This window comes from Crocuta crocuta, unplaced genomic scaffold (genome assembly GCF_008692635.1).
Source record: "Crocuta crocuta isolate KB4526 unplaced genomic scaffold, BGI_CrCroc_1.0 scaffold225, whole genome shotgun sequence".
Lineage (NCBI taxonomy): Eukaryota > Metazoa > Chordata > Mammalia > Carnivora > Hyaenidae > Crocuta > Crocuta crocuta.
In genome coordinates this window covers 2,331,097-2,342,836 of record NW_027530408.1, presented here as the reverse complement: position 1 = coordinate 2,342,836, position 11,740 = coordinate 2,331,097, and the positions used below count along the sequence as shown (strand labels likewise).

Here is an 11,740-nt window from a genome sequence, read left to right as displayed (position 1 = left end):
CGCTGGAATGTTAATTGAAATCCGGCTGGCAGCGTGGCACTGATCAGGGTCGCGGAGCAGCGCCCAGGCCCCCAATCAGGGCCCGCGCCGCCCGGGCCCGGGAGGCCGGCACTGAGGACCCGCGCTGTCCCTGGGCGGGAAGATTCTCCGCTTTACACCGCAGGCGTGGCGGGCGCGCGGGAGGCGGCTCGCGGACCCCTCAGATCCGGAGGGAACGCTCAACTTTAGCGAGGGCGGAAAGCCTGCAAGCCGGGTGGCGGGGAGATGCCTGGGAGAAACCGGGGAGCTGGCTGACGTGTAAAGCGGCAGTAACAGAAATCTCTTGCCCCGCTCTCCTCTCCGCTCCACCCGTGCTCTTCCCCTAACCCTGAGATTCCCGCGCTGGTGTTCTGGGGTTCGCAGAGAGCGCCTCTGAAACTCATGTCAGGCAAACCGTTAACAGGGCCCCCAAGAGCCGTTCGGGGAAAAGACAGTATTCGATCCCTAGCTCCCACTGTACACTCGAAACACACACTCCAGATAGATTTAAACCTAAACAACGAAACTGTGAAAGTACTAGAAGAAAATAGGGGTGAATTCCTCCGTAACCTTGGCATAAGGAAAAGTTTTCTCACTTGGACTCAAATCCAGAGATGATTAAAGAGAAGATTAATGCCAAGTGACCACTTTTTAAAATGCATGACAAAAAGCACTATAAAAGAAGTGAATAGACAGCTGACAAACAGGAATAAAATATTTGCACCATGTACACAGATAACCCAAGTAGCTGATACATAGAAAATCCTTAAAAATAACAGAATATGGGAGAAAATACAACTTAAATGGACGTGTGTGGATTTTATGTCTGTATGTATATTATACATGCATATGTATCCATACATAGACATATGTAAATATCCTTTAGAAATATAAATAGATGTTCTCACTTATAGAGAAATGCAAATTAAAACAACACTGAGAAACCATTTCTCACCTATCATGTCGTACATCCCGAGTGGAATGCAAACCTGTACAACCATTCTGGATAGGAATTTGGCAATGCCCAAAGAAATTATATATGCATTTACTCTTGACCCACAAGCCTACTGGTACGTATATGCTCTGAAGATACACTTCTAGCAATATAAAAACACATAGCAACAACGTCATTCATTACATCATTTGTAACTGCAAAATACCGCGAAAACCTAAAGAAAAGCTCATTCACAGGAGAGTGGCTGAATAAAGATGGCTGGCGCATTCACACAATGAAACACTAGACAACTGTAGAATAAGAATAAGGGTGATCTCTTTGAACCAAAGAGGGTGTGGTTTCTTGGACATATTGTTAAGTGAAAAGAGCAAATTGTAAGAGTATCTCGAGGAAGGAATGGAAGCTGGGAGTATCCCTTGTTCTGAGGAGAAGTCTGTGCTAGCGAGGGGTCTTTAGGTGTGTGACTGCAGGTGAGCCTGACTTGTGAAGGCATGAAAAACACATCAGTGATCAAACAGCCTCTTAAGTATGACAATCAGATTCACATCATAGATTTTGATGATGAAAATATTATAAGTAAAAAACGTTCTCCTGGGGCGCCTGGGTGGCTCAGTCGGTTAATTATCTGACTTCAGCTCAGGTCATGATCTCACGGCTTGTGGGTTCAAGCCCCGCATCAGACTCTATGCTGACAGCTCAGAGCCTGGATTCTGCTTCATTCTACATTTCTCTCTCTGCCCTTCCTCTGCTTGCATTCTGTCTCTCTCCCAAAAATAAATGAACATTAAAAAACTTTTTTTTTACTGTTCTCCATCAAACAGGTGAAGTTAAGCACATTAATGTCAGTCCACCAGATAAGGGTGTGCTGACAACATTCTATGATAAAAGTTCACTGGACTTCTCCCCTACTGACTGGATACTCCTGGAAGGTCCTGGAATGTGTGCTATTTATCTTTGTGTCCTAAGAGCCTTGCAAACTCCCTTAGTTATAGGGTTGACCCTATGTTGGGGTCTGCCTGGGACAGTTGTGGTTTATGCCTGACATCCCATCCACTTACTGCTTCCTTTCTTTCAAAAACGTCCTGGTTTGGCTGATCAATTATCTGATTACCTCTCCCTGAAGGAGTGGGCACTCAGAAAATACCTACTATATTGAATAAAATAATTTGGAAAATATTAAAGTAATAGTTTCAGGGAAATTTAAAAATGTGTAGTGAATTTTCCTTACAAACAAGGGTGCTAAGGAGGGGAGGCACCTGGGTGACTCAGTCCTTTAAGCTTCGACATTGGCTCAGGTCCTGATCTCTTTGTTCTGGAGTTCAAGCCCCATGCAAGCTCTATATCAGACTCTGTGCTGACAGCTGGGAGCCTGGAGCCTGTTTCAGATACTGTGTCTCCCTCTCTCTTTCTCTCTCTCTTTTTTAAAATTTTTAATGTTTTACTAATTTCAGAGAGAGAGAGAGAGAGAGAGAGAGAGAGACAGCATGAGCAGGGGAGGGTCAGAGAGAGAGAGAGGGAGATGCTTAACTGACTGAACCACCCAAGCGCCCCTCCCTCTCTCTTTCTCTCTCTCTGCTCCTCCCCTACTCGCATTCTGTTTCTCTCTCTCAAAAATAAGTAAACATTATTTAATGTTAATCATTGTGTGCTCTACAGGAAAGAGCACCATACTGGAAATGAGATGTGTGAGATCCCAAACAGATTTCTTAACCTTCTTTGTCTTCATTTTCTCACTTGTAACCTAGAAATTATTTTAGAGAATATTCTGAGCTATTTTTCAAATCTTCATTTCTACTCTTGGGGAATCGAAGTGTGACCATGGGGAATAGAGGTGAAGGGCAACAGCTTTTGTTTATGACACAGGCATATGATAGAAAGAACCAGGATCCCTATTGAGAAAACCTGGATTCTAATTTCCTCCGCTATTGGGTAGACTATAAGTAACCTCTGTGTTCTTTATCTGTACTATAGAGATAATTTTAATTAAATTAATTAAATAAAATTAATTAAATTAATAAAATTTAAATAAATTAATTTTAATTTTAATTAAATTAAAAGAAAAAAGTGAAAAGTCACTTTTTTAATGAGAAAATTTGGGGGTGCCTGGCTGGCTCAGTTGCTTAAGCGTACTGACTCTTAATTTCTGCTCAGGTCATGATTCAAGGTTGGTGGGATGGCGCTCCCACCATGGGGCTCCACCATGACAGCACTGAACCTGCTTGGGACTCTCTCTGCCACCCTACCCCCTTGCTCAGGCTCTCACCCATTCTCTCTCTCTCTTTCTCAAAATAAATAAAGTTAAATAATAAAGTAAAAAACAAATGAAAAAAATGCAATGTGGTGTTTGAGAGGGTTTGCTTTAAGACCAGAGTTATGCACTCTGCGAAAATAAGGTCATGACGATCTGTGGCAGCAGTCATGAATAGTGAGAGATTCTCAGTGTCCTGAGTACATCATAGACATGGAATAGCTTATTTTGAGCAAAGGAAAGACAGGCAGAAAGTGTGCAGAGATTGTTGTTGCAGCAGGGACACCCTGTGTTACAAAGCAATAGCAACCCATGGATAGGATTAGAAGCATGATATCAATACAAAAAATCTTAATATCATTGCTTTACAGCAAGAAGGACCACCCATACTATGCAACCTTGTCAGGTAAGGAAGGGGAAACATTTTTTTTTTTTTTAAAGAAATACATGTATCTGATCATTTGTAGGGGGGGAGCACAAAAAGAATAATATGATAAGCCTGGGAGTATGTAGGAACTGGGGAAGGTAGGGGGGTGGGAGATGGAGAATGAGAATAGAAAGGAAAAGGTGTCATGGTCACATCTTTGTGCATAATTTTGGCTTTTAGAATCATGTTAATATTTCACGTACTGAAAAAAACTACATTATTATAATACTTTAAAATGGGTCCCACCAAAAGAGATAGTGGCAAAGCAGAAAGTGCAATTGTGGGCAATTCGGAGTTTGCCCAGCCCTGGGTGGACCAGACACCTCTAGACCAGTCCCCAGGGTATCCTGGGGACCATCCCCATGCAAACAAGGCAGATTTCTTTATCCAACAAATGTTTACTAGAGACCTACTATGTACCAGTTGCTAGCCTAGGCTCTGGGGATATACTGTGACAACAGGCCCAGAGCCCTAGTCTAGCCTAATAGGGATCCTGCTACAGTGTAAAAGCCCAAGGGACCCCAGCACCAGACTTCATTGGGAGTTGCCTGTTGTGTATTGAGTTTTAAAGAGGGAATCCCTTCATTTTAGGATAGTCTGGAAAAAAATGAGAGGGGGTGGGACGGGAGGAGTTTTGTTAACTGTGAATGGGAAGAGGTTCAATATACTTCACGCACAGATTCTGTATGATGGTGCATGGTATCACACTGCATGGGAATAATTTAAAAGTCTGTCCCCTGTGCAAGACTGGGATAAGATCACAGGGCTGAGGCCTCTCATTTCCTTAGTATGTTCAGAGCTTGGACGGAGCCGGCCCAGGGTAGGTGGCTTCAAACGCACTGGTGGACCCAGTTTGGTTTGAGATTTTATTTATTGTGTGACTTAAGTGGACTCAGGCCACTCACTCCCCTGGCATGGCCAGCTCCATCTCATTTTAAGAACAGAGATGGTGGGGTGACTGTGTGGCTCGGTCCCTTGAACAGTGGACTCAATTTCTGCCAGGGTTATGATCCCAGGTTCGTGAGACAGAGCCTCACGGAGGGCTTGTGCTGAGTGTGAAGACTACTTAAGATTCTTTCTTTCTTTCTCTCTCTCTCTCTCTCTGTCTGCTTGCTCTGCTCCTGTACCTCCCTGTCGCTCTCTCTCAAAAATAAATGAGAGATGATGATGATGTTTCCACTTCTGAGCGAGGGACACACACATTCACATCCCGTGGCACCACACGGTCTAGGCTGTGCCCGGCTCTGCCTGAGAGCCTCAGAACTCCTCAGTTTTTCTCCTCTCAACGCCTGCCTGCCTAGCTTACTCCTGGCCCCTGCCCATGACCTCCCACCCCACCCCACCCCCACCTCCCGCTGGCCTGGTCGCTTCTGTCCCAGGTATTAGGGTTGCAATTGGCAAGGCGAGGGTAAGATCCACGTTCTTGGTTCCACTGTGCCTCGGGGCGGGAGAGGGTCCCAGTGCTCCCTAGCTCTAAAGGAGGAGGAAGGGGTGTCATCAAGGCTCGGCCTGTTTGCCGCGAAGTCCAGGTCCCGGGGGTCCTGGAGGTGACTTGGGGAGAGACCGAGAACGCAGCAAGCGAAGACCACGGAAAGCTGAGGCCAGTACGGCGAAGCACGCTCGCTCCCGGCCGGGAGGCGTCTGAAGGCCGGCCCCTCTCCCCGCAGGGTTTGGGCTAGAGTGATCCGGGAGCCTCTCTCCAGGGTTGCTCAGCGTGGGCGGGAGCCTGAGCCGAAGCCGCTCCTTCCGTAAAGCTGACTGGTGTCTGCACCGATCGCTCGCGAGGGGTCAGAAAGCCTTTTCCTGTCCCAACTCTCCAACAAACCAAGAAAGAAAAGAAAAGCCGAACCCGAGAGCGAGAGCACGATTTGAACTCAGGGCTTTTGATGACAAGACCCTCCTTTATTCTATGGCCTTCATTCTCAGTATTCTAGGTCTTCCCAGAGCGCGATAGTCCCCCGGGNGCTTGGTGTTGGGGGGGGTGGGGGGGTGGCGGGCTGAGCGCCAGCTCAGGGCTCTCAATGAAAATGTCCTAAATTCGCCCATTAGGAGGTTAGAGTGCTTGTAGTAAATACCCACCTCCCAGACGTTTGCTTACACCTGTGCGGAGAAGAGAATACGATAATACTTTTTTTTTCTAGGAAGTCGTGGGATTTGATTCATTATTATTTGTTCTACATATTTATCCTGGGGAAATAATCCAAAAATGTTGACAAGGTTGAAGGCACAAAGATATTCTCTGTGCTTTATTTACAGTGACATAAATAGACACAATCTACAACTATGAACACAGCCTATTATGGGCCATCCATAACATGGACTATTATATTGTAGTTTTCAAATACATTTGTAAAAACTTTTTAATGATGTGTCAGACATGCTTCTGATGTAAATTTAAAAGGCACAAACTCGCATACACCCTGTGCCAAGATATTATAAAGAAGGAGGTGAGCTAAATGTTGCTTCTGGATGAATCTTGTTTTCTTTTCAACTTTCTCTTACTTTCCTATTTTCCCCCCAAAGGGTGCATGATAACTGTTATCATCGAAAAAAAAAAAAACAACCTTAAATAAATGTATAGGTCATCGCAAGATTTTGATGTCTCTGGGAGCAAAGACAAATAAGTGGGGGTATACTGTTTTGGCAAAACCAGAGTTCCAGCCAGCCCTGCCTTTGGAGAGCTGGGCCACCTCAGGATCACTTAACCTCTCTGATGGTGACTCATCACTGAAAAAGACAGGAAGGAAGGAAGGGAGGAAGGAAGGGAGGAAGGAAGGGAGGAAGGGAGGAAGGGAGGAAGCGAGAGAGAGAAGGGGAAACTGGAAACCCCTAGGGTATAGCTTTGATGTAAAGATTTAACGCTGTGATGTATAAGAAATCATTACTTGGTTGAACCATCAAATGTGCCAAAATTCTGTGCCCACTAGCCTAGAAAGATGAGTTGGACTTATGTGGACTTCAGGCAGTAATAAAGCTCAGACAGTTCCTGTAACATTGAATTCTTTTCAGAATGCTTATCTAAGAAACAGTTCATCTGAAATCCTCCCCCCCAGAAAAAAAGAACTCTAGCAAGGTCTCATTTTGATTAAAAGATACTTTAAAACTCCTTAGAGTCTGCGCTGACTGCTTGCCCTAAATCATGTATACTTAACTGAACCAATGTAGCATGAGTAATAGCAGTGGACATTCATTGATGGTTTCGTACACCTTATCTCAGTTCTCACAATCGTCCTACGATGAGTCTATTCTTATCCCCACCTTAAGATTAAGCCTTAGTTTAGAGAGGTAAATACTTTAATCAAATCCCACAGCTGTGTCCAGGGCAAGGACAAGACACGTTGACTCCCGCCTCACGTTGGTAGCCGCTGTACATGCTGTCTCCTTTCACTGTTGCCAGCTGTGTCCGAGGGGGTTTTCTGAAGATCTATTGCTCCTCGAAGCTTTCTGCTCACTGGGGGCAGGGGTTGGTGGGTGCGGGGAGCCGCGGGGTGTGGTGAGAAGAAACACAATGACACGGAGTTCATACACATTGAAGGTATGCACGCTGAAAACAATCAACTTCAGGGAGATTAAAGGGGAGGAAGAGAAGGAACTTGGGAGCCCCCGTCTGACACCTTGAGAGCTGGGGCTAGTACTTTTCCTCCTCCCCACTCACTCGCGGAGCCTGCGAAGAGGCCAGGGGGCTCCCCCAATATAGCCCCCTCACCCAGTCTTTGTGGCCTTAGCTAAGATGCTCGTCCTAGGAAGTGGCCATTTGGGTTCCCCAGACCCAGTCTCAGCGTAAAGCGAGAAGTTTCTGGCTGAGGCTAGGCATAGGCAGGTCAAGAGTCACTCCTCCCGCGCCCGGCCTCTGCTCCCAGAACCGAACTCCCCTCCGCGGGGCCTCACCCTGCTCCCACTAAGACTCCAGCACGTTCCTCCGATCCCGCGCGTGCCCAGCTGTCTCCACTTGAGTTTTTCTCGGCCGGGTGAGTGGAGAGTTGAGCAAAGGCCGGGCCGGAAGGACAGGCTCGGGTTGCAGAGAAGGGTTCCACCCCCCATACTCTCCCGTCCTCCAGAGGAGCCCCCAGGGGACCGGGCTGACCTCTGCGGCTCCCTCCATTACCCTATCGCCCAGATCCGAGCTGCGCGCAGCACTCTCCTATTTCCTGGCTTTTGAGAACCGTCGACACAAACCAAACCTTTCTGGAAGGTGGCTTGGGGGTTGAGGAGGAATTCGAAGGGCCAGGGAAGAAAGCTCCGAGGGAGAACGATATGAATTAGCACGTGGTTTCTGCCGGAACCAATGAGGGTCAGCCATCTCCTCACTAGGTCTCGGTCACCCGACTGGCAGGGATGGCCCAGAGGAAGGCGCAGTACAGGACCCTGGGCGTCTGCCCGCTGTGTTTGCAACGACCACACGGGAAGCTCAGGGCGACACCCAAAGGGTGACCAGGGACACCCCAGCCCCGCCTCCTGCGCCTTCGGGATGCCGCTGAACCTTGTCACCTCCACCCCCTTCTCGGTCAATGACATCCTGAGGCTGGAGCCAGAGCAGATAGATCCCCACTTCTTGCGACTCCGGGAGGCACGGGGGAGCCCTGAACGTTTTCAGTGCCAGCGACTGGTCCCAGAACCGCAAAAGTCAGAGGTTCACAGCACCTGCAGTGCCCGCGGGGGAAACAGAAGGCAGGACGAGTCAGGGTCTCCTGGTGGTCCCCCTGAGACGGTCGCAGAGATGGACTCAGAACGGGTGGAGGAGCCACGTAAGTACGCGCGCTCAGGTCTTGGCTTCTACCGGCGGATCCTGGCTGTGATGGTCACGACCAGTTGGCGCGTGGGCCTAAGGCGCATCTCCTGGTCTTTCTGGCTCTGAGGTTTTCGCCCCATTTCCCCTCGTTTGAGAATTCCAAAAGGCAGATCTCTCAGCCTCCTCTCCCACCCCACCTCCAGGGTGCTTCCTGCGTGGCTAACAAAACAAGGTCCTGAATTTTAGGGAGTTCATTATTCCCCCAGCCCACCCTCTGCTTCCCACAAGCTCATCACCCCCCAGTCACCGCCACACTTCCCAGAAACTCTAGCTTCCCTTTCTCACAGCAAAACCCTCAAGGTAACTTAGCTGTGCTCCAACACAGGAGGTCCTCCTTGCCATTTCCGCATCTCTCTACCCTAAAGCGACTGCCAGAAGTGTAGCCATCAAAGCAGCCGAGCGCTTTGGGAATGGAAACTCGCCCTCAGCTCAGGCTTGCTAAGTGGCCTGGCCGGCCCAGTCATCCCTCCGCCCGGGTTCCTCCTCTAGACAAAGAGAGGTGGCGACCAGATCAGGTCGTGTCTGAGCCCCTAGGCCTGAATGGCCCTGTGGGCGCTGGTGGCCGCTCCTGCGCGTCTGGGAGCAGAGTAAGGGCAGCTCCAGGTTTCGAAGCTCTGGGAGCCGACTGAGGGGGCGATGCGGGGATCTCTGTGCCTGGTCTCCGAAAGTGCCACCTCAGTGCTGGGGAAGCGAGGCCCCGGCACCTGTGTCTAGCGGCAGGACGGGAAGGAGCAGGCAGTGAGTTGTGCTGCATTGGTTCCTGAGACCCAGGAAGCTTCCGCAGGAGAGTCTCCACATTCTGAGCGATGCAAAAGCCACTCTTCCTCTCTGCGCCTGAGCGCCTCCTCTGCAGCCTCCGAGCAGGCGTCTGGGGGCCCCCTTTGCCAGGCCGGCCACGGCCCATCCATTCAAGGCTCAAATGAATAAGTAAAGGGACTAGTTCAGAGCTGTTTGCTGCGGCCTGGTTATTCACCCACTCCAGGAGCCTGGAGAACAGTAAACTTTGCTGTGTGTTCTCAGAGAGGCCTGAGTTTTCTGCAGCAGACTCTAAACACTAATTCCCTTGAATCGGCTCAGTCAACTTGGCGTTCACTCTGGCTTTGTTGAGAAAGGGTCACAGTCCTCAGAGCACAGCTGTCACGTAGCATCTGAAGGCACTCAGGGTGCATTTCTCCTCAGCTGGGGATCCCTGGGCAGCATCACTTAAGAGGCTGCTGTGGACTCATTCCGAGGAGTGACCTCCGCGGAGCTCCAGGGACTAACCCCAGGGCCCCATCAGTGATGGAACCTTAGTGGTGGCCTCTGCGTGCTTCGCCTATTCCCAGACCACCTTCTTCAGAGCTGCAGGGCAAGAGGGGTTGCACACCAAGGGCACGGGGTGCTAGCATGCGCCAGGGAGGCACGCAGCCCCTTGGCTTGCATGGTCAGCGACTCTCAAATGGGATCCTGCTTGTTCCAAAGAGTTGCTTAAGGTCAGCTGTTACTTTTCAATTTGCTAGGATTAAAACACCCGTCAGTATTTTTCCTCTTTGCAAGATGTCCCCAGTTTCTCTAAACACAGGCTGAAGGAAGGCTGAAGAAAGTTTTTATTTACACAAACTTCAGATATCAAACAACCCCATCATCTGCCTCCAGGAGACTGTGTCAACGGAGTTGGGGATTTGGAGCCGGGTTCCAACCCACACGTTCCCGAATCAGGCGTGTTCTGCTCTACCTTGCTCGCCCCGCAAACTTGCAGCCACTCCGCATTCCTAATTTTCTCCTGTCGTGATTTTCCATGAAAACTCAGCATTTCCTCTCTACCCACCCCTGAGTTAAAACAGAGCTTAGTCAAGATAGAAGAGAGGTGGGAAGAAGGGGAGGAAAGTCTGTATCTCTGCGAGCTTCAGGCATAGCCGCCTACAGGTGATCAGCTAGAGCACCAACCCTGGGAAGAGGAAGTCAGGGCAAAACCAATGCCGCCTGCTTGCCAAGGAGACCCCGAAGGAGAAAGAGGCTGCTTTTTAAAAAGCCAAATGTGGATCTAAACTTTATATATACCTCCAAGAGAACCCCAGTTTCCAAACCAAGAATCAGGAAACCGAAATATTTCGTTTGGTTTTATTTTATTTCGCCAATTTGGACCACAGAGAATCACATCCAGGAAAGATGGGATGGATCCCTTGTGCCAGAGGAGCACTTGATGACCAAAAAGGCAAGGGTGTGTGCAAAGGTGGGGTGAAAGTGGGAGACACTCGGGGTACCCGCCCCTGTGCTTGGATCTGAATAACCTGGGATGAGCACCGGACCACCAGGCAGACAGGAACCCCCTGGCAAGCACGTCACCACGTTTCCGTTCTATCCCCATCTCTGTCTCTCTTTCTCCGTCCCCTCTCCACCCAGGGCAGGCCAAAGCCACCTCCATCTAACAGGCCCCCACACTCACACTTGGTCCTCGAGGCTAAAGCTTCCCCAAACTCCACCACACTAGAATCGAACCACAGGAATCACCCGTACCCCACCACCCCCACACAGACCTTCTAAGAAAAAAATGACGTTGTCTTAGATTCTTGATCAACTCCCTTTTGGGAAAGGCTGTACACGGGAGACCCTGGAGTGTCAACATTTGCGTATGTGCCTGCAGGTACAATAGCGACAGGGCCTGGGCGGGGGGAGGTCGTCCTGGGACGGGGATGAGGCGTCAGCAGCGGGGACAGAAGGGGACGCGAAACGAAGGCTGCCAGGGGAGAGGGGCGCCCCTTGAGAACCATGAAAGAATTGCTCAGGGGACCCCGAGGCTGGGCGCTGACGCTGTTCCTTCCTGTGCTTTTAGAGCCGGGCCTCGGCGCAGCCTCGCCCCTCCGCGGCGGGACCAGGGGCCCGGAGCTCGGCGTCGGCGACCCCGGCCACGGCACGGAGCAGCCTAAGGCGCGCCAGCGGCGGAAGCCACGGGTGCTCTTCTCGCAGGCGCAGGTGGTGGCGCTGGAGCGGCGCTTCAAGCAGCAGCGGTACCTGTCGGCGCCCGAGCGCGAGCACCTGGCCGGCGCGCTGCAGCTCACGCCTACGCAGGTCAAGATCTGGTTCCAGAACCGGCGCTACAAGTGCAAGAGACAGCGCCAAGACAAGTCCCTAGAACTGGCGGGCCACCCCCTGGCGCCGCGCCGGGTGGCGGTGCCCGTGCTGGTGCGGGATGGCAAGCCCTGCCTGGGCCCCGGGGCGCCGGCTTTCTCTGGCCCCTACAGCGCCGCCGCGGCGCCCTATTCCTGTTACGGCGGCTATGCGGGCGCTCCTTACAGCGCCGGCTTTGGCGGCGGCTACGCGGGC

General features: G+C 50.4%; 1 protein-coding gene across 1 annotated transcript in view; it reads left to right on the top strand.

Annotated features, from left to right (window-relative positions):
- The first annotated feature begins 8,116 nt into the window (after positions 1-8,116).
- The window catches only part of NKX2-6 (NK2 homeobox 6), a 14,228-nt gene continuing 10,604 nt past the window's right edge, over positions 8,117-11,740 (top strand). Inside the window, exons 1-2 of the mRNA XM_077766648.1 lie at positions 8,117-8,393; positions 11,250-11,738. Of these exons, the coding sequence (XP_077622774.1) occupies positions 8,117-8,393; positions 11,250-11,738 (766 nt within the window). The remainder of the gene's footprint in view (positions 8,394-11,249; positions 11,739-11,740) is intronic.